Below are 23,833 nucleotides of genomic sequence, written 5' to 3'. Positions count from 1 at the left end.
AATTTTTGTCTAGAAAAACAGTTTCAGACCAAATAGGTTACATACACTTTATACAACACAAGGGGTGCATATAGGGTTTTTCTGGCTCTATTTCAAAAAACACTTGCAGATTTGGCTGTGGGATAAATCCTTTTAAGGTTCAAATACCCCATAACCATTGTCTTAAAGTGGTTCTAAAACCTGAAGGGTTTTCTACCTTAATCTATTTTATGCATTAAGGTAAAAAACCTTCTGAGCTGCAGGATTTCCCCAGTCCCCTCCCTCTCCCCCCTTTATAGTTACCTGAGCCTGATCCCAATCCAGCAATGTGTACGAGAGAAGAGGCCCTGCCCGCTGCCTCCCTACTCACTGGGCAGCCATTAGGTCCCGCTGCTAGCAATCAAATGATGTGATGAGGAAGAAGGGGGCGGGGTTGAGCTGTCCGGTCTGTGTCAATGGAGTCCCCATAGAAAGCGTGTGTCCCCATAGAAAGTGGCTTTCTATAGGGGCAATCACTGAAGAGGAGGAGCCTGGAGTGCAAGCGGGGGGACCCCAGAAGAGGAGGATTGGGAATGCTCTGTGCAAAACTATTGCACATAGCAGGTAAGTATAACTGGCTGGAGTGTTCTGACAGGTAAAGATCTGACACAGGTAGTGTTGAAGTTTGCCGAATGCTAAGTCCTGAACATTGGCCAGTTAGGAAATCCAGCACAGTGGTGGGCTAGTAGTAATTTGAGGAGGTGAATGGTAGTTGGAAGCTTCAGCACTACTTAGAATTGTTGAAGCTTTGCCTGTCATAACAACTTGACATTTGGCTGTAACAGCAAAGGGCTCTAGGTGTCTGCGCCACCTGCTCTATGGCAAACTCCCATTCAAAGTGAACAGTCTATTTGCCTTTAGTAAAGCATCCCCATAGGCTTTATTTAGTGTGATATACACAATTGAACACAGTGTTGATTTACTAAAGGCAAATAAATCGTTCACTTTGCCAGGGAAAAAAAAAAGATTGGAAAGAATACTCAGGCTTCACGCACATCAGCATTTTTTTAAAGCTCATGTAAAAATGCTGATAATAGTGTTTTTGTGCTTTTAGGAGCGTTAGCATTGCATTAACATTTTTACAGTACGTAAAGAAATAAAATCGCTCGAAAAAAGCTGTTGGGAGCTTTAGTGGCGTTTAGCGTGTTTTTTTTTCTGCTGGAAAAACGCTCCACAAAACGCTACAAAAACTATTTTTTTTCTGCTCCTAGATGCTGAAGTTGAAAAAATGATGATAGCCTTAAGTAGTGTGCATGGACACAAAGGATAATACATTTTAGCTTCTAGGAGCATAAAAAAAAATGCTGATAACAGTTTCTAGGAGCCTAAAAAAGTGAAGGTGTGCATGGAGCCTCAATCACACGCAAGGAAAATTTAAAAAGAAAACAATTTTCCCAGAGCTTAGTGAAAGAGGCAAAACACTGCTGTCTTCCATCATCCAATTATGTGCAAGAAAAAATATTATTTATAATTTACTTGCACGTGATTGGGTATTCTTTGAAGAATGGAAATTTACCATGTTCACTAACCTAAGGAAAAATTCCCTTTGAAAAATGAATATCCTTTCGGCCTTTTGTAAATTAACCCTTGCTGGATGGTGTCTCTTATACAGCAGGATAAAGTTGGATGAGAGAGGCTGGGAAGAGTGTTGGTGTTCAGCTTAAGATATGGGAACCAATGGGCAGGCGAGTTGGAGAGCAGGGCTGTGCATAGGGCTTAGCAATAAAGGTCTGGCATAGGGCTGCTGCCTAGGGCTGAGTATATACATTTTTTATATGCATGCCGGAGGTGGTGTAAATACCCAGGTATGGTTGTGTCAGTCAGACTCCCACTATTAGTGCAATCATGCCACAGTCACAATTTGCCATGGTGCTCTATGCACGTTACCTCTTTATTCCCTCCTGTGTGCTTAAGTGCATCCAAAGGCTTTCAAATCCTTGCAATGGCCCTGAATAGCTAATTTGAGGGAGCTGAAACACCCCCCCCCCATAAAAAAAATGATCTGTGTCCCTGAATGGTAGCACCCCTTCAACATATAGTTACATAAAGTTACATAGTTAGTCAGGTTGAAAAAAGTTCATCTGGCTCAACCAAAAAAAAAAAAAAAAAAAATTAACCATTTAAGCCCCGGAGGATTTGGCTGCTCAAAGACCAGGGCCTATTTTGCGATTCGGCACTGCGTGACTTTAACAGACAATTGCGCGGTCGTGCGACGCTGTACCCAAATGAAATTGACGTCCTTTTTTTCCCACAAACAGAGCTTTATTTTGGTGGTATTAGATCACCTGTGCGATTTTTACTTTTTGCGCTATAAACTAAAAAAGAGCGACAATTTTGAAAAAATAACAATATTTTTTACATTTTTTTTATATGAAATTCCCCCCAAAAAAATGTAAAAATCAAAATTTTTTAACATTTTAGGCCAATTTGTTTTCCGCTACATATTTTTGGTGAAAAAAATCGCAATAAGCATATTTTGATTGGTTTGTGCAAAATTTATTGCGTTTACTAACTACGGAACTAGTAATGGCGGCGATCTGTGATTTTTTTTTTTTGCGGGACTGCGACTTTGCGGCGGACAGATCGGACGCTTGACTGACATTTTTGACACTTTTGGGGGGACCAGTGACATTACTACAGTAATCAGTGCTATACATACGCACTGTTACTGTAAAAATGACACTGGCAGGGAAGGAGTTAACTTTATTAGAGAGCAAGGGGTTAAGTGTGTCCCTAGGGGCATGCTTCTAACTGTAAAGGGGCATGGCTTTTGATGTAACCACAGAGACATACAATCCTACATAGCAGGATCGTATGATCTCTGCTGTTACATCAGGGAGAATGACAGGCGGCTTTGTTTACATTAGCCGCCTGCCTTTCTCCCTCTCCAGCGGGAGATCGCGAGTGACCGGCAGGCATCGCACGGGGATGCCCGTGAACGAGCGGGGGCAGGAGCGCGCCTCTGGCGGCACGCGCTCACCCCCTATTGGCTCGCAGGCGAGTGACGTACCCATACGTCACTTTGCCTGCACGGGGCCGACCGCCGCAGTATATGTACTTGCGGAGGTTGGCAAGTGGTTAATGAAAACCCAACAATACAACCCCATGTACACAATCCTATACCCGCAGTTGTTCCAGAGGTAGGCGAAAAAACCCCAGCAAAGCATGATCCAGTTTGCTACAGCAGGGGGGAAAAATTCCTTCCTGATCCCCCGAGAGGCAATCTGATATTCCCTGGATCAACTTTGCCTATAAATATAAGTACCCACTTATATTATGTACACCCAGGAAATAATCCAGGCCTTTTTAAAGCAATCTAGTGAGCTAGCCAGAACCACCTATGAAGGGAGTCTATTCCACATTTTCACAGCTCTTACGGTAAAGAAACCTTTCCGTATTTGGAGACAAAATCTGTTTTCCTCTAGACGTAAAGAGTGCCCCCTTGTCCTCTGTGTTGACTTTAAAGTGACCAACTCAACACCAAGTTCACTATATGGACCCCTTATGTATTTATACATGTTGATCATACCCCCCCTTAATCTCCTCTTCCCAAGAGAGAATAAATTCAGTTCATCTAATCTTTTCTCATAGCTGAGCTCCTCCATGCCTCTTATCAGTTTGTTTGCTCTTCTCTGCACTTTCTCCAGTTCCCCGATATCCTTTTTAAGAAATGGCGCCCAAAACTAAACTGCATATTCCAGATGAGGTCTTACTAATGATTTGTACAGGGGAAAAATTATATCTCTCTGGAGTTAATGCCTCTGTTATTACAAGAAAGGACTTTGCTTGCTTTGGAAACCGCAACTTGGCATTGCATGCTATTATTAAACCTATGATCTACCAGAACACCCATATCCTTCTCCGCTATGGATTCCCCAATATCCCCTATCACCTTCCACTGAAGATTAAGAATCGATTAGGCATGATGGCATATGGATAAATGAAATAGTGATAAAGCAAAAAGTAATACAGGTTTGCATATATGCATTCATGCACAAATTTTAACTTGCATTTTCTGAGTCTGCTAAAAAAAAAAAAAAAAAAAAAATGCTTTCAATTTTTGTAGTCTCTTTAATATCTGCCGTTTGAACAGAGTGATATAATCTAAAGTGATGCCTGGAGTGTAATAATTCTTACAAGATTGAAATAAAACCAATATGTATTTTAAAAAAATGTTGGGCATCACCATGACCAATGCACAATCCTTAAAAAAAAAGTTGGTATCTACACTAAGTTTTTCTAAAAAAAAGATTCGAAAAAAGGTCATGTTGAAATTTTTCTGTAAATGGTGGGTGTTTAAATTGATGATTTCATTGTTCTTTTTTTTCACATGTAATGCAGTTTGGGACTAGCTGGCACAGAGTTTCTGCCAGCTCAAGACAGGATGTTTTATTCACATTTTGTAATGAGTTTTTGAAAACTATATAATTTTACTTGCAGGGACATGAAAGTTGTGCTCTTTTAATCATTGACAAGATAAAAGACCAGAACCTTATTAATTCAGCAAACACTGCATTGCAAACGTAAGTTATAGCTTCTGTTTTCTTTTACTGTTATGGAGTAAAGTATGAACAGTGAATACAGCATGGGCCAGGGGCGGACTTACAGGGGTCGCAGGGGTCGCCATGGCGACCGGGCTCCATGCTGCAGGGGGCCTGAGAGGGCCCCCTGTATGTATAGATAATGAGGAGCGGCAACCGCAGCTGAGACCGGAGCTCCCCGATCCTCAGCCGAACTGTAAATCGGCATCGAGGAAGCTGGTCTCCCTTAGGAAAGTGAAAGCAGTGTGTGCTGTGCTCTCTGCCTCCCCCTACAGTGCAATACCCGGCAGGAAGTTACAGGAAGAAGGTACTGTCCTCTCTCTCTCCGTTTTAAAAAAAAAGGCTTTCTATGTGCATTTATGTATGTGTGTGTACTGTATGTGTGTGTGTGTATGTGTGTGTATGTATGTTTTTGTACTGTATGTGTGTGTGTGTGTGTGTGTATGTATGTGTGTGTTTATATGTATCTATATATGTACTGTATGTGTGTGCATGTATGTATGTGTGTGTGTGTATGTATGTATGTATGTATGTGTGTGCATATGTGCATCTATATATGTATGTGTGTGCATGTATGTATGTGTGTGTGTGTATATGTTTGTGGATATATGTACGTGTGTATGCTAATATATATATATATATATATGTGTGTGTGTGTGTATATATGTGCTTATATATGAGTATGTGTGTGTATGTGTGTACATATGCGTTTATGTGTGTATGTGCACATTACTTTTAATCCTGACCCCATATATGTGTACAATCAGAACTATTTTTTTTTTTTACAGCTTGTTCATAGTACCAGCAAGAAAATGCTATACCTCTGAAAAGCGATCCATGCTCATATCGCTTTTCAGTAAAAACAAAAAGCAGAGCGCCTCTAAGTGTTATCAGTTTAATTAAAAGGGTAATGCAGGTACAGGATAACTGCTCACATTTAAAACAGTATAAAATAGCTCATCTGTTAGGTGGTCTGCAGGAACACTTGAGAAAGGAGCGCGCACTCCCTGTGAGGCTACTGTGCACGCTCGGAAACGCGTTGTGCGTTTGGCTGCTGGATCTGTCACGCTGGGCTCCCCTATCTGTTGGCGCCGGATGTACTGAGGAGCAGGGCGCCCTTCTGAAGCCGACAGCCATCTTACCTAACGGTCTCTCGGCTCACCAGGTGTCTCCCTGAGGAACAGAACACCTTCCTGAAGCTGCTGACCATCCTACTATCTGGTCTCTTGGCTCTCCAGACATCTCCCTCCTTCACCATCCCCTGCACCACCTCTTGGAGCTACTAACATCCAGCCGTGGACCCCTGTGTTCCTGCAGACCACCTAACAGATGAGCTATTTTATACTGTTTTTAATGTGAGCAGTTTTCCTGTACCTGCATTACCCTTTTAATTAAACTGATAACACTTAGAGGCGCTCTGCTTTTTGTTTTTATTTTCACTTTCAGAGCTGACTTCTCTCTGCAGCTGAGCTGGCCCTGAGTGTAATCTATTTCAGCCATCAACTACACCAGACTAATGACTATACATGAACTGCATACCCCTTGATGCTATATAGGTATGTGTGATGCGCCAACTCTTATCCTGCTTGTTCATATCGCTTTTCAGAGGCATTTGACAGGAGGTGAAAAGGCAATATGTTGCCTACTCACCGCCTGTTTTAACCCCTTAATGCAGGGGTGGGGAACCTGCAGCCCGCACAATCATTGCGTCCAGCCCCCCCCCCCCCCGTGCCGCTGAGCCTGTGTATGCCAGCGGAGCTATCAGAAGGAACCGATGGCTCCGTCCTGACAGTGCAAGTCACACAAAAGCTTCAGAAAAGGGTGGACCCAGGGCGCAGAGCAGTTCGCCCCGAGCCCACCCATTTGTGTGACAATAGCGAATGAAATTTCGCTATTGTCACACGGATCCTCCTCCTAGCCAATCAGGAAGCGGGTCCGAGACCCGCTTCCGGATTGGCCGAAAGGCGAACACATGCCATTGGTTGAGGAGGAGGTGGGATGACTCGAGGAGAAGCCGCCGCTGCAGGTAAGTGCACTGGCTTTCTGCATTGAAAGGGGGCACACCGTGGTCAGTCTGTATTGAAAGGGGGCACACTGTGGTCAGTCTGTATTGAAAGGGGGCACGCTGTGGTCAGTCTGTATTGAAAGGGGGCACACTGTGGTCAGTCTGTATTGAAAGGGGGCACGCTGTGGTCAGTCTGTATTGAAAGGGGGCACACTGTGGTCTCTCTGCATTGAAAGGGGGCACGCTGTGGTCAGTCTGCATTGAAAGGGGGCAAGCTGTGGTCAGTCTGCATTGAAAGGGGGCATGCTGTGGTCAGTCTGCATTGAAAGGGGGCACGCTGTGGTCTCTCTGCATTGAAAGGGGGCACGCTGTGGTCACTCTGCATTGAAAGGGGGCACGCTGTGGTCAGTCTGCATTGAAAGGGGGCATGCTGTGGTCAGTCTGCATTGAAAGGGGGCACGCTGTGGTCAGTCTGTTAGAATAATATTGTAAAAAATAAAAAATTAATAAAGCAAATGGTAGAAAAATGTAATTAAAAAAAAAAAACTACTGACACCAATGGCAGAACTACCACACAAACATTGCACTTGCGACCGGCCCTGGCGTTCCGCCACCAGGCTGGGAGGGAAGGGCCCCGTCCGGGTGGCCCTTTATGGTTTCTTGCATCGGGGCCCTGAAGGTTCTAGTTACGCCACTGGCATGGGCAACAGTTACAGCCATATTACAGAGCTTTCAGGAACCTTTGACATGCACTCTTTCATTTATTTTACTTTCCCTTGAAATCTGGCACATATTCCAGAAGCTGCAGCCAGGACAGTGTGCAAATAGCATGCTGAAAAACTGCAGCAGATATAATTCTCTGAATGTACTGTACATTAGAACCCCTATTTGCATTAACAGGGAAGCCCGTAATTACCTTTAGGGCTAAAACACGTGTGCTTTACCCATTCACAGTTTTACCAATTTCGATACCTCCATATATAACTGCAATGCCTCATTCTTAAGTTCATCTGGGGCCCGGTTAAGTCAAGACTGAATCGGGTAACTACTTTATTGACAGAAAGCTAGGGAAGGAATGGGAGTTCTTAGTATCGCCCCCCCCCCCCTATTATAATGTGGCTCAGATTGCCCCCTTAGTTCAGTTATTCCCAGGCAAGGTAGTGTCCATTTGGAATTTTTATAGATATGTTGGATACTGACCCTATCTCACTTTCATCTCTACTGTGGCTTCCTTCTCAGTTAGGCCCTAAGCCCCTAAATCTGGCTCTGGCATATACCCTAACTGTTTGGGGCTCGGTAAAATATTCGGCCAACCTCATTTCCTCACGCCTCTCTCTTATGGAGATAATTAAATACCCTCTGTTCTTACCAGGTCTGGACAACCATCGTAATTACCTTTGGTGGCGTAATTCTGGCCTAACGACGGCTTGCTCCCTGTTAACCACTTGGGGCAATCACTCTTTCCAACAACTCAAAGATGCGTAGAATATCCCGGACTTAGGATCCTGTTTTAATGAAATTAGGAAAAGAAGGACGGCTACCTCTACTTATGTAATAAAATCACTTAAAATATAATTGTTATAACTAGCAAGTACTAGGGCCCCGGACCTTTCCTTTCTACTTATTTGCCAGTTTTTCTTACTTGCTAACTTGCCAGTAGTTTTAAGTCATTATGACCCTTATTCTAGTTATGGAATTTAATCGCTTCCATACAGAGCAGTTAGACCCCCTTCCTGCCCAGACCAATTTTCAGCTTTCAGCACTCTCACACTTTGAATGACAATTGCTCAGTCATGCTACACTATAACCAAACAAAATTTTTATCATTTTTTTCACACAAATAGAGCTTTCTTTTGGTGGTATTTGATCACAACTGGGAGGTTTTTTTTTTCGTGATATAAGCAAAAAAAGATCAAAAATTTTGAAAAAAAACACTTTTTTTTAGTTTCTATTATAAAATTTTGCAAAAAATTAATTTTTCTTCATACATTTGGGCCAAAATTTATAATGCTACATATCTCTGGTAAAATTAACCCAAATTAGTGTATATTATTTAGTCTGTGTGAAAGTTATTGAGTCTAGAAGCTATGGTACCAATTACTGAAAATTGATCACACCAGATGTACTGATGGCCCCTCTCCTTTCTTGAGGCCCTGAAATGTCAGGACAGTACAAATACCCCCCAAATGACCCCTTTTTGTAAAGTAGACAGTCCAAGGTATTTAGTAAGAGGCATGGTGAGTTTTTTTGAAGTTATAATTTTTTCCCACAATTCTTGGGAAAATTAAGAAAAACATTTTTTTTTCTTTTTTTTCCCAAAACGTTGTCAATTTATAAGCTATTTCTAACACATAGCATGTACACAGCAAAAATGACACCCCAAAATTAATTCTACTACTCCTTCTGAGTATGGTGATACCACATGTGTGAGACTTTTACACAGCCTGGCCACAAAAAGAGACTCCACGTGCAAGTAGCACCATAAGGCATTTTAGGAGCATAAATACACATAAAACTTTCTTACTACCTATCACAATTTTCAAGGCCCTAGAGCACCAATACAATGGAAAAGTCCACAAAATGACCCCATTTTGGAAAGCAAACACTCCAACGTATATTCTATGAGGCATTATGTGTCATTTTTTTCCACAAGTTTTTGGAAAATGTGGGAAAAAAATAAAAACTTTTTTTTTTTTACACAAAGTTGTCAATTTATAGGATATTCCTAATACATAGCATGTACATAGCAAAAATGACACCCCAAAATACATTCTGCCACTCCCCCTGAGTATGGCAATACCACATGTGTGAGACTTTTTCACCGCCTAGCCATATAGAGGAGCCCAACATCCAAGGAGCATCATCATGCATCCTAGCCACTTGCCTAGGCCTATTTTTGACATTTGGTGTTTACAAGCTAAAATCAGTTGTTTTTGCAAGAAAACTACTTAGAACCCCAAAACATTATATATTTTTTTAGCAGAGACCCTAGAGAATAAAATGGAGATTATTGCAATATTTTTTATCACACCGTATTTGGGCAGCGGTCTTCCAAACGCAATTTTTTTGGAAAACATTCACTTTTTTGAATTAAAAAATAAGAAACCAGTAAAGTTAGCCCAATTGTTTTCCATAATGTGAAAGATAATGTTACGCCGAGTAAACAGATACCCAACATGTCATGCTTCAAAATTGCGCACGCTCACAGAATGGTGACAAACTTTGGTACTTAAAAATCCCCATAGGCGACACTTTAAAAATGTCTACAGGTTGCTATCTTAGAGTTACAGAGGAGGTCTGGGGCTCAAATTATTGCTCTTGCTCTAACGATCGCGACAATACCTCACATGTGTAGTTTGAACACTGTTTACATATGTGGGCGGGGTTTCCGTATGCGTTCGCTTCTGCGCGCGAGCTCACGGGGACAGGGCGCTTTAATTATTTTTTTTTTACTATTTATTTTATTTATTATTTTTTATTTTTACACTGTTTTAAAAAAAAAAAAATGATCATTTTTATTTCTATTACAAGAAATGTAAACATTACTTGTAATAGAAAAAGGCACGACAGGACCTCTTTTTTGTGAGATCTGGGGTCAAAAAGTACTCAGATCTCACAAGTACACTAAAAGATAGAAAAAAAAAAAAATTAAATAAAATGAAAAAAAAAAGGGACCTTTAAACTGGTTGCTAGGCAACGACGTTTGCCGTAGCTCCGGTCCTCCAAGACCATAGAGTCGAGTGAGGGCAAGCTTGCCCTCACTCGACATCCTGTCTGTGAGGATCCGGGACCGGATAGTTTTCCCCGTTGCCGGCGGGTCCGGTAAGCGGGGAAAAGGACCAGAATGCGGCGGGAGGGGGGGGGCACCTCTTCCGCCACCCCGGAAGGGTGATCCCGCTGGGACCACCCTTATCAGAAAGCCAACCGTCCACCGTTTAAAAAAATACCAGGGTTATGGCAGCTATCTGCTGCCATAACACCGGTATTTAGGTTTAAACGGAGGACGTATATAAACCTTTTTGGACTTAGACATGGTGGCTGTATGAAGGGTGACAGGTACTCGGGTACTTTGCTGGGCAGGTGACAGGTACTCTGGTACTGATGAGCAAGTGGCAGGTACTCGAGTACTCCGATAGGCAGGTGACAGGTACTCGGGTACTCTTATGGGCAGGTGACAGGCAGGTGATAGGTACTGATGAGTAGTACTGATACTGATAGGTGATACTGATACTGTACTGATGGGTATGGATGATCAGTACTGATACTGATAGGTGATAGGTACTGATGGGTACTGATGAGTACTGATGAGTAGTGATGGGTACTGATGAGCAGGTGGCAAGTACTCAGGTACTTCAGGTGTGAGGTACTCTGATGAGCAGGTGGAAGGTACTCGGGTACTCTGATGGGTAGGTGACAGATACTTGGGTACTCTGTTGGGTAAGTGACAGGTACTCGGGTACTCCGATCACAGGTACTCGGGTACTCCGATGACGGGTACTCGGGTACTCCGGTGACAGGTACTCAAAGTACCCGAGTACCTGTCATCAGAGTACCCGAGTACCTGCCATCAGAGTACCCGAGTACCCTTCATCAGAGTACCCGAGTACCCGTCATCAGAGTACCCGAATACCCGTCACCAGAGTACTCGAGTACCCGTCATCAGAGTACCCAAATACCTGTCACCAGCCCATCAGAGTACCCGAGTACCTCTCTGTATCCCATCAGAGTACCCGAGTACCTGTCACCTACCCATCAGAGTACCCAAGTACCTGTCACCAGCCCATCAGAGTACCCGAGTACCGGTCATCAGAGTACCTGATGGGCTGGTGACAGGTACTCGGGTACTTTGATGGGCTAGTGACAGGTACTCGGGTACTTTGATGGGCTAGTGACAGGTACTTTGATGGGCTAGTGACAGGTGCTTTGATGGGCTAGTGACAGGTGCTCTTTATTGGGGGCGGCAATCAGTGTGTTTGGGGTGCACTGTATTTGGTAACTAGCTGTTGCCACAATCTCCTCCTCACACAGGATCAGTGTGTGAGGAGGAGAACACGGTGACAGCTAGTTACCGTGTTCTCTGTTGACATTTGTTACCGGCTGTGATTGGACACAGCCGGTCACGTGGTAAAGAGCCAATTTCATTGGCTCTTTACCTAGATCGGGGATGGGCTCTGTCCGAGGGACGAGCCTCATCCCCGATCGGCGCGCTGCGCGCCCCCGGGGGGCGTGCATTGAGAAGGGAATGAGCGGCTCGCGCTGGAGCCGCTCATGTGATCGGCTGTGATTGACACAGCCGATCACGTGGTAAACAGCCAATTTCATTGGCTGTTTACCGTGATCGGGGTTGGGCTCAGTCCAAGGGACGAGCCTCACCCCCGATCGCCGCACTGCGCGCCACCGGGGGCGCGCAGTAGCGGGGAGATGCGGGCGCCGTCATATGACGTCCGCCCAGATCGAGAAAGGATTCCTGCCGCCGTCATTTTACTATGGCGCGGTATGGAAGGGGTTAAGAAGATTCTTTGAGGTTTTTTTTCAATATCAAAGCTATAGAAGGTTATGAATACTAAGGTTTCTGCAGTATTTTTTAATCTGGGTATTTAAAGCTAAAGTTTATTCTGCTCATATTTTGCCTTTGACTTCCACGTCCTCTTGTCAACTTGCTAATGACATTTTTAACCACTTCCAGTCTTGGCCAATTCTGACATTCCTCTTCTACATATACAGTATAACATATTTTTTTTGCTAGAAAACTTAGAACCCCCAAACATTATACATTTTTTAAGCAGAGGCCCTAGAGAATAAAATGGTGGATTTTGCATATTTTTACGCTACACGGTATTTGAGCAACGATTTTTCAAAGCAAAGTTTTTGGAAGAAATACACTATAATGACTTTTAATGCACAAAAACACAATATTATACCCAATTTTTGGTAAAACATAAAAGATGATGTTACGCCTAAATAAACACATACCAAACATTTCACACTTTAAAATGGCATCTGCCCGTAGAAAGGTCAAACTATCGCACTTCTAGGAGGCTCAGAGACCGTCTGAGAGAACATATCTATAGGATTAGAAAAGGTTTTAAGAAACACAGCTTATCTCTGCACTTTAGAAAATATCGCAATCGTGACCCCAGTTGTCTGAAATTACTGCTATATCTAAGCTCCACCCAAATTGGAGGGGATGCAATAAGATTAGAGACATTTCTAAACAAGAAATGTACTGGTTGTATGAGCTAAAATCCTATTTTCCATTTGGACATAATGTTGAATGGGATATAAAATGTTTTATCAATAATAGTTGATTTTGGTATATTTATAATGGTATTTTACGGTGATTTTTTTCTCCCCTGTTATATTTCTGCTTGAATTTTACCATATTTTCTTTCCTTATTTGTTCTATGAGGAATTTTATATTGTTTTTAAAAAAAAGCATTTTGTTGTGGACTGCACTCACTTACCGTTGAGCCTCATTGTTAATTTCAATGTTTGCCTGCAATAAGGGAAACCCGTTGTCTGTAGCGTTCGGTTTTGTTTACATTGGAGCATTACAAGCAAAATGACGTGAGAAGCGGAAGTGATATAATAATCTATAACAAAATGGAAGTCGAAAGCGGAAATGACGTCCCGCTATTAGACTGTATATAAGAACCAATTATAATGAACACTAGAGGCTCCAGATGATGAGCATTGGCTAGAAACGCGTTGGGCGGAGTCTCTTATGTGATGCCACTCAGCCGCGATCGTGTGTTGTGGCTGGGTTTACATGTAAGTGACCGTTACTCCTTATTGTATACAGCTTGTAATTTGGATGTTTCATTAAACTGATTTTATGATGCACTGTCTTGTTCCATTTTGATGGCTATATGGAGAAAATGAGGTGTGTGCTTCATCGTATAACAGGATGTTTGGAGTTACTGTTTTGATGACAAGTGTCTGATCATTTTCTATTTGGCGAGTTTGCATTGCATGTGGGTGGCAGGAGTGGAGCACTGAAGTTTATGTCTTCATCGTTACACTACGGGTGTTTCCTCCCTGCCATTTTCTCCTGCTGCATGGACTGCCAGCTCAAAATTACTGCACTATAGGATTTTTATCTTTTATGTTTTCTCCTTATGGGTCACTGTATGTGAGAGACTGAAGTCAATACGGACATTCGTTCATATTATTTGGCACACCCATCAGGTATTTTTTTTCTTCATGTATTGAAGCCATGATGGTGAGTGATTGATCCAATTTTAAGGACTTTAATATGGGCTTTCAGGTTTTATATTATCATTGCGCTGCAATGTGATATTTATTTCTGATTGAAGAATTTGTGTTATTTCTTTTTTTACAAGCAACTATATTATTGAGCCTGCGCTGATCTGTATTTTTATTTACGTGACCATATTTGGTCACCAAACCCAGCCACCATGGGAGCCCCAAGACAATGTTTTCAGCTGGGTGAGTTTAACGGAACTTTATGTTATGATTTATTATTGAAAAGAATTACCCGATCCTAGTAAAAACCACAATGTTCATAAAAACATTTTGCCATATAATGGTTGTTCTTTTATTTTTCCATGTTATGTAACAATTATAACAAATAACATTTTGTATGTTTTAATATTGTAGGCCTCTTCGTATAGCAAAACAAAATGGATTAAAGGCCGTTGTTGAAAAACTAATAAGTAAAGGGGCGCTTGATGAAAATGGTAAATAATATCTGCATCTATTTAGAAAATTACCTAAACATCAATCTATGGAGCATGCTTTGCAAAACATGTATACGTGTATGTGCATGTGTGTGCATGTTAGCAACTATGTTCTGATCTGAGCACTTTGCTAGATTCTCTTATCTAATACAAGCTACACCTTACCTTTGCCACATTAATAGAAGATTGCATTCATTGCTTTATATTTACAAGTGGTTCATTTGATTCTATTCATACATTTTTATTAGTAGAGCTCCTGAGCTTGAAAGTATTTACCATTGTACATATTTTTATAGTGTTAATTATGACCATTTAGTAAAAAATGCCTTTTCTCAATAGAAAGGGAAATTCCCTTCACCTTTATGGGCACCATATTTGTAGGCTAAGTTAGAGGTAAACATCCTGGTAGCAGGATATTCTACTCAGTGTACTTGGCCTACATATGTATGTCAGGTCTTCAAGTCATCAGAACTTGATTTTTTCAATGGGCTTGTGATTTCAGTAGTAGAAGGCCTAATTTGAACACGAAAAAATTCAGTGGGGGCTTTGGATAAATGAATCTATCGCTCATATTAAGGTGAACGCTGTAAATTTGTAGATTTACCCAATTCTTCCCTTAATTTCTCCATATTGTTGATAACACAAGCTTGGCCAAGATCAGCTTGTAGGTTGTGCCCTGAAATTCCTTTAGGGCAGTCAGAATTTTGCCTATATGTCTGAACATATCTTATAGCTGAACTTCAGCCAAGTTTGTTATTTTATTTGGATGGATTGGGAAAGGGATAGAACCCCTTTTCAGGTTTTTACTGTGTTCTGTGACCCACTTTGAGGTGACTTCCAGACACTCCCCTTTTATCAAAAAATAAGGGAGGTTAGAACCTCTGCTAGATTATTATTATTGCTCCTGTCTTCCTGGTCTGGGGATAACTGCTCTATCCTTACCCTGGTGTTACAGGCTGTAATAAGAGACATGAAATGAAGTAAAATCTCCCTAAAATGGCCATGAACAGCAACAAATGCTTGAGGTATTTACCCTTCCCAAGTCTTTCCAAAATGAAATTGCAATATTGAAAAGACATTTTGGGAATGATTTACTAAAAGTAGACTGTACACTTTGCATTTTGCAGTTGTACTCATTTTCCCCAAAGCATAGTATATGCCAAGAAGCTCTGCTGATTTCCATAATTTAATCATATGCAAGCAAAAAATGCTGTTTTTTTATATGTTCCTTGCACCTGATTGGGTATTCCTTACAAAGTAAAAGTGTTACTAAAGGCATTTTTTAAATTAAAATAACAAACATGTTATATTCACCTGCTCTGTGCAATGGTATTGCACAGTGGCCTCGAACCTCCTCTCCCGGAGTCCCCCCCCCCCCCCCCCTGGCGACTTACCTTAATGCAGGGAATGTATTAAGGTAGAAAACACTTTGGCTTTAGAACCACTTGAAGGTTCACTACATTCATTAAGCTCTGGGTAAAATAGATACAACTGCACTTTCAAAGTGCACAGTCTATTTGCCTTTAGTAAATCAACCCTGCAGAGGTTTTTCTGTAATAAAAATCCTTCCTGCCAACAATGTTTTAAAAATATGAGTTTAATTCAACTTTAAAATGGTTCTAAAGTTTAAAAATTGTTTACCTTACTGCATTCCTTGCATTAAGGTAAAAAATGTTTAGGTGAAATGGTTGTAAAGTCTAAACATTGTTTACCTTACTGCATTCCTTGCATTAAGGTAAAAAATGTTTAGGTAAAAGTATCCCCCCTCACCACCCCTTATACTTACCTGAGCCCTAATTCAATCCAGTGCTGTGCCCATCTGCAGCTCTTCTTTCCCCTCACTTCCTGGTTTCACAGGCTTTGCTGAGGCAGCAGAAGCCAATTTCTCCTGCTGCTGTCAGTTAAATCCAGTGGCCGCCCAATCCTGCTGTCTATATCTATGGATGCAGGCAGCGCAGCTCGGTATCGAGCTTGCAGGTGTGTCACTGTAGGAAGTGGCTTGCAATGGTGGCACACAAAAAAAGAGGAGGAGGCAGGAGTGTCGGTGGGGGACCCAAGAAGAAGAGGATCAGGGCCGCTCTGTGCAACATCATTGCACAGAGCAGGTGAGTATAAACCTGTTTGTTATTTAACTGTTTGCGGACTTCCCCCACGCACATATATTGCGACAGGGTGGCCGCTCTGTGCCAGATCAGGTACCTAGTATGTGATCTGACACTTCCAGGTCTGGAGCCCACTGATCGTTCGGGAGACAGGCAGAACATGTAAACAAGGCAGACTGTTGTTCTGTAAGGGGGTAATGTTCTGATCCTCTGTTTCTGCTAAGCAGGAACACGGATCTTTACCTTCTCCCAGTCAAAGCACATCCGCTACAGTTAGTTAGCACTCCCTAGGAACATATTTAATGCTTTGATCGTCCCAATGTTAACTCCTTCCCTGCCAGTGTCATTAGTAAAGTAACTGTGCATATTTTTTTTAGCACTGATCACTGCATTAGTGTCACTGGTCCCCAAAAAGTGTCAAAAGTGTCAGTTAGGTGTCTGATTTGTCCACCACCATTATGCAACCCCACTATAGGTCGCTGATTGCCTCCATTACTAGTAAAGAAGTAAAATAAATAAAAATATCCCATAGTTTGTAGGCACTTTTGCGCAAACCATTCAATATATGCTTATTTGGATTTCCCTTACCAAAATTTTTTAGCAGAATACATATTGGCCTAAATTGATGAACAGATTAGATTTTTTACATTTTTTTATTGGGTATGTTTAATAGCAGAAAATTGGAATATTGGACACAGCTGATCACATGGGTAAAAGAGCCAAAATCAAGGACACGCCGTGTCCCAGTGACACAGCGTGCCCCAGTGACACAGTATGCCCCAGTGACACAGCACGCCACTGATCACTGCTGGGCGCACAAGCGCGGCGAGAGTGGAACAATGTCATATGACATTGTCCCAGAACAAGAAAGCACCCTGCCCCCCATCATTTGTCTATAGGGCAGATGGGAGGTAGTTAAGACCACAGTATACAGTATCTAAACATTATTGGGTCAGCCACATTATAAAAGATTGTTCAGAAATAGCCTAATGATGAATACAACAATAAATTCAGCTTTACATATTACCCTCCCTATTCACAAAATCTCATTAATGGAACCAGTTATGTCAAACAGACAGCTACTATTAACCAAAGCATGATGTGTAGTATCTATCTTGACCAGGATCAAAGAGAATTAATGCAACACCATGTTAACTTAATAGAGTTGATTTAATAAAGGCAAATCAAATGTTTACTTTGCAAGATAATTTTCAGTTTTAAATGGAATTTTCACTTAGCTTAGTGAATGGGGTAAGGCTCTGCTAACTTCCATTATCCAGTCATGTGCAAGCAAAAAAAGCTGTTTTTTTTATTTTCCATGTAATTGAGCATTCTTTGTAAAATGAAATTTCACCACATTCACTAAGTTCTGGGAAAAAAATCTCCTGCAAAGTGAAAATTCACGTTAAAAAATTAACTGCCTCTTTGCATTTAGTAAATCAATCTTAATGCGCCCAAAACATATGAGCTAGTTTTAAGCTATAGGTTATAAATATAAATAGGTTTATAATTGTCTCCTTATTTAGATGGTAAACGCCTTTGCCCAAAGGCTTGTAATCCCGAAAAACAAGTTGTCTTACATAAAGAAACTAAATGTTTGCGTAGAATTTTCTATTCAGACAGTTAACAGCCTTATTACCCATTATTAAAATTTTACATTTGTGTAGGATTAACCCTTGAATATATCTGTAAATGCAAATCATAGCTGTTTGTACACTTCAAAATGGATTTTACGTTTACTTTTAACTGAATACAATGCTGAGTTTATCTGTTTATGCTTTATAGATTGTAATTTATAAATGAATGATGGCTTGCTTGTAATTGTTACACAGATGTAGCTTACTAATGTTTGGGCTAATTGTTGCTTTGTCTGCGTTTTATGTCCAGGTCACAAACCAGTGCTGGCTTCTGCTTCTAACAAAGATGTAGCTGAATGCCTGGCACTGTCATTGGCTCCCTCGATGTCTTACCCTCCTTTCTGCACAATGAAGTCTTTGAACCCTGTTAATGATAAAATGGACGATGGCAGTAACCTGAATCCTCATGAGAATTCACTGTTACAATATTTCTTTCTAACAGCAGATTTGACTTGACAGATAAGGCTAAATAAATATGAAACGGAAGACCTTCAGACATACAGTACAGTGGAGCTGTAATGTTGACTTTAATATGTCACCTTACAACAGCAGAAACATTACAATCACATAGAACAGAACACCCCATTATATCAAAGGCTAAGCAAATCTCTATTTTTTAACTCTAAATCAAGCTTCCTTTGCATACTAATGGAAATGAACAACCAAATGATATCTTAAGTTGTATGGATTCCTCTGAATAGATTTGCTTTAAACTTTACTTCTGAAAAAAACATCAACTTCTGGCCCCAACACTGTCACATGGGGTGCATGCTTAACCAACTGTCTACCGACGCCATTTATAAACAGCAGTTGGTAGATGGGGATTTTAAACACGATCCCGTGTGTTCAGCAAATTATGCCCCATCCTTGTGGAAGTGATTGCACATTCTGCCAAAGGTATTGCCCCCCCCCACCCCACCTGACTACCCTTACCATGTATTCCCAAGCTCTGCTATTCTACCTGCAGGTCTGGGACCGGTGGGGGGTTTTGTTGATCTCCCCTCCAGTGAATGAATACTGGAGCTGCGTACATTACATTACTTGCAGGTTTGGCCCTCACTTCCCGGCTGATGTGGCCAGAGAAGATGCTAATGGAGCATGATCTGTGCTCCATTAGCTTCAATAGAGGGCACATGAGACATTAGGAGTCTAATAGACCCCTGATACCCTAGTAAGGAAAACCTGTCATTTCCGTATGCTATCACAATAAGACACTAGTGGCCCTCTATTCAACAGCAATAAAGGTAATTATAAGATAAATATATAAAATAATAAAAATATAGGAACATTAAAAAAATGTTTTTTTGTTTTTTTTTTATAAGTCCCTCGCCCCCATGAACACACTCACTCATACGAACATAAACACAAACAATGAGTGCCCCTGTGTATGAAAACATATTGCCGTGATTGTTGCAGTGATAACAATCATTCTAAGGCCACCATTCTCGGTTAACTATAAACTGATAACCTGTAAAGGCTTTCAGAGCAACGCCTATTGGGTACCAAATTTTGCTGCTGTTCTACAGGAAGTAGGCAGTTTTAAGGCTTCACATGTCGGGTATCTAGTTACTCATCCCAGCCTCATCTTTTGTATTTTATTTTAAAAAATGGGTAATATGTAGTGTTTTAATGCACAAAAAGTAACTTTGCTGGATTTTTTACTGAAAATTTGCATTTGATAAACAGCTAATATCACGTGATTTAAAAAATTACAGCTACCGCTATTTTAATCTTCAGGGTCTTTGCTTTTAGAAAATATCTAATGTTTAGGGGGGTTTAACTAATCTTCAGTCCTAAGATGTGCATTTAACATGTGTACAAAAACAGAAAAATGGCTCTGGTAGCGAAGTTCCTAAAGTGTATTTCCACTTTTACAGCCACATTGACATAACACCTACTTTATATTGGTTACATGTTCTCATAACCCCTAAACAATTGCTGCTTACCATTTTAAATGCTCTTTTCTGATAACTCTAGCACTGACAAATCCTTCTTAATTCTCTGTTTATGAGGAAGCTGAGGAGCTGTTTACGCCATAATTAACCCTATTTGTACTGTGCTGGCAGGTCCCATCAACCGTTGTAGACTAGATTTGAACATTATCTGCCCTAAAGGTTACAATTGTGATGTTGGCCTCCTGCAGTGAATGCAAATCAGAGATAAATTAGTATATCTTTTGGATAGCGTCACTGAAATCTTTCAGAAATGCTTAGTTTGCAGTCAGTCATTAGGCCTTCTCCTGAGAAACATGTTATAAGGTAAAAATATTTTTAAGGTATGCTGTGTGAATGGGAACACATAACTAACATATAGTGGAATTTTCTCAAATTTGACTACAAATGCGGAAATAAACTTTAAGCCTTGGCCTATGTGGCTTTTAGTAGGTTGATTTTGGCATAGGAACATCCCCTGGGTTCAGCGGATCTCTATTGAAGGACAAAGCTTAACTAAAGCCAGCCTTTGGTTACTTAAAGTTCCCAGTATCCAGGTTGGAGCTTGGTTTATGAGAGTGAGGCAGAGCACAGGTTTGTTTCAGATGTTATCTTTGATTAAAATAAAGTTACTAAATGAGATATGATTGATTGATTGATGATTAATTGACTGAATTAAGTGACAACTCTTGACATTTCAAAAGATTGACTAGCAGCCAATTAATAAACAACGAATAATGAGTTATAGTCAATGGTTATCTAACAAAAAAAAAATAAACATATTAATAAAATGGTAATAAACCCAAGACCCAAAATGTAAAATATTTCATCTTACTAGGGATGCACCGAAATGAAAATTTTGGGCCGAAACCAAAAATGCAGGATGCCCTTGGCCGAAAACCGAAACCGAAAATGACTTTTTCCCCCAAAAAAATTTAAAATGGATAGAACAGGGGCATACACCAAAAACAGGTAGTGATGTACACCTGTCGCTGCCACCCTGTCACAGATATGTACTGTGATGGGTTGGCAAGAGGTTAATTTAATTACCAATGGTATTTGTATTATGAAGCATGAGGGGTTAATGTATTGTCACTGCTGGTCACTCATCTATTAGTGATCGACCACTGGCAGGTAATTAAGCCCTTTGTGCTGCATTAGTGCAACCAGTATCAGTGCAACCAGTGTTAATTAACACTGATACTGGTTGCACTAATGCAGCACAAAGGGCTTAATTACCTGCCACTGGTCGGTCACTAATAGATGAGTGACCAGCAGTGACAATACATTAACCCCTCATGCTTCATAATACAAATACCATTGGTAAGCTGCCTCAGCTCCCCCCCCCCCCACTGCCTCAGCGTCCCCCTCCTAGGGTGTCCTTCATTCAAAAGTCCCACCTCTGGCCGGCGACACCGCCTCTCAATGACGTCCCTACTACGATCTGTGCATTAATGAATGGACATACCAGGCGGGGGGGCGGGGCGAGCGGCTGCTATAGAGAGAACTAATGTGATCCATCACTGTCAGCTCAGCACGACTATGTGTGAATGAGAACAGAACTGACCTGACACCGGGCGGGGGGAGCGGCCACTATTAGCTGTAACTATGTGAGAGCTTCACTTCCCTGACAGGCATGTAACTCCGCTGACAGTGAAGTGAAACTCTCACATAGTTACAGCTAATAGCGGCCGCTCCCCCCGCCCCCCCGCCCGGTGTCAGGTCAGTTCTGTTCTCATTCACACATAGTCGTGCTGAGCTGACAGGGATGGATCACATTAGTTCTCTCTATAGCGGCCGCTCGCCCCACCCCCCCGCCTGGTATGTCCATTCATAATGCACAGATCGTAGTAGGGACGTCATTGAGAGGCGGACGGCCGGCCAGAGGCGGGACTTTTAAAACCTGCCCTGCGCTGCGCCCTCCTCCTTCCCCACGGCGGCCATATTTATTTTCGGCAATGTTAACCCATTATCGGCCGAAATGAGATAGGCTCATTTTCGGCCGATAATTTCGGTGGCCGAAATTTCGGTGCATCCCTACATCTTACCAATCGTTCATTGTGGTGGTTACATTAGTTTTTTTTTCTTGTTTTCACCTGGTGTTCTGGCCAGTACACACCTCCTGTATTGGATTCCCCCCACTCTGGATGAAGGAGCACAGAAGGCAAAGCAGAGAGCAGCATTGTTAGTCTTATCTTCATATTTAAATACATTACCAAATTGAAGTTAAACTCAAGCTCACACTTTATAATCAGTTGCAACAAACTGTCATTTCCCTTTAGAATAAAGGTTTTATATAAATAAATGTCGATCATTGTAAGCACCCCTGTTCATGGGAAATGGTTTGTCTTACTGTAAACTGATATATCTGGAAGAGAGCTTGTTCTTTAAAAAAACAGATTTACTGGCTGGATCACGAGATGAAAAAGAATAAAAAAAATAAATTATTTAAGCCATCACATTTAAGAATTAGTAAGCTGCAATAAAAAATGCTTGCTTTTGGGTTTAATTACTGCTTTATGTCTATAATATTTGCTGTAGACATTTACATTTTTTTACATTTTACTTGCATCACTATTTTTTGCCCAGATTCTCCTAGGTATAAATTCTGTGTAAAGAAAGACAGTGCTGAGGTCAGAATCTGATTTTTTTTTTTTTTTTTATGGGGTTGTGAACCTAGTTACCTTCTTGTAAATGTTTTTTTTTTTTTTTTTGTACTGCACATTTGCCAATCTACGAAACAGAAATACACTGAAGCAGTGCATAAACTTTTGAGGAATAAACATGTATCAATTCACCAGACACACATGTGGATCCTAGATTTAGGCCTTCCGGCATTTCTGCCTCTGTCTCAGTTTCAATAGTTTTTAATATTTACAAGAGATTACAAACACATATTGCTCAGTATTATAGTAGACACACACACTTGTTTAGCCCAACCCAACATTCCTGCACTTCAAAAGTAATTGGTAAATCATGTAATTTCTTATACTAAAGCCTGCAAACTGTGTTCACACAAATGGGTACATTAAACTATTAGTAAAAACCAAAACCCAGTATCTCATACCACTAAGTCTATATATACATATCTATTTACAGTTGCTAATGGAGATTACACATAAACTCTTCATAAGACAACAGAAGACTAATCCAATTTATTTTACTAAACCATTTATCATAGAGCTGATGAGGTCATGGTGAGCTGGCCAATGTAAACTAAAATCATTGCACTTTACGTTATATGTTTTTTTTTAAGTTTTGCTTTTTGCTTCTCACTGTGTATATGATTATGTTTGACGTAAATGTGGCACTTATGTTCTTTTGTCTTTTTTTGTATGCTATACTAGTTTGTTCATAGCATAACTGTCTAGGTAAGAAAATAGAAAGTAAAATAATTGTTAGTATAAGGATTGTCCACTGCATTTTAAGATGGCCAGTCCACTTAATTTTAAGCTGATGAATTTGGACACAAAATAATTAAACATATGTTTGCGACTACTTTGATTTCCTATACAAAAGTTAATATATTTTATATTTTTACCCCAAAGCAACTAGCTGATTTGCCAGAAAGTATTTATCTTTGAAGACTTTGCATAGAGAAGATCAAAATGTTATAATATATGAACTATGAAAACAATGAGGAATCTTTGGCATGGCATGGATAAGCATGGAAGATTGTGAAAAAGATGCCCTGCTTCTCTGCTCAATAGTACTGGTACTAATAAAATGTTTTCTATGTTGGAAATTGAATACAGGAATATTTGTCAGAATGGAGTGTGGGACTTTTACATTAAATTAAATTAAATAAGTTTAAATATTTACCAAAGGCCTTGTTGGTTTTATTTTGTCATGTTGCAGTCCATTGTACAATTTAAGGTACTTAATCCAAAATTTGTAAA

The 23,833-nt window shown here is 40.8% G+C and overlaps 1 protein-coding gene across 1 annotated transcript in view; it reads left to right on the top strand.

Annotated features, from left to right (window-relative positions):
* Positions 1-23,578, top strand: part of ANKRD44 (ankyrin repeat domain 44) — a 234,646-nt gene extending 211,068 nt beyond the window's left edge. Inside the window, exons 26-28 of the mRNA XM_082261307.1 lie at positions 4,459-4,541; positions 14,185-14,264; positions 23,483-23,578. Coding sequence (XP_082117433.1) covers positions 4,459-4,541; positions 14,185-14,264; positions 23,483-23,493 — 174 coding nt within the window. The 3' untranslated portion in view covers positions 23,494-23,578. The remainder of the gene's footprint in view (positions 1-4,458; positions 4,542-14,184; positions 14,265-23,482) is intronic.
* The last annotated feature ends 255 nt before the right edge of the window (positions 23,579-23,833 follow it).

The sequence above is a fragment of the Pelophylax lessonae genome (genome assembly GCF_965119305.1).
Source record: "Pelophylax lessonae genome assembly, chromosome: 6".
Lineage (NCBI taxonomy): Eukaryota > Metazoa > Chordata > Amphibia > Anura > Ranidae > Pelophylax > Pelophylax lessonae.
This window is presented reverse-complemented; position numbering and strand designations above follow the sequence as displayed.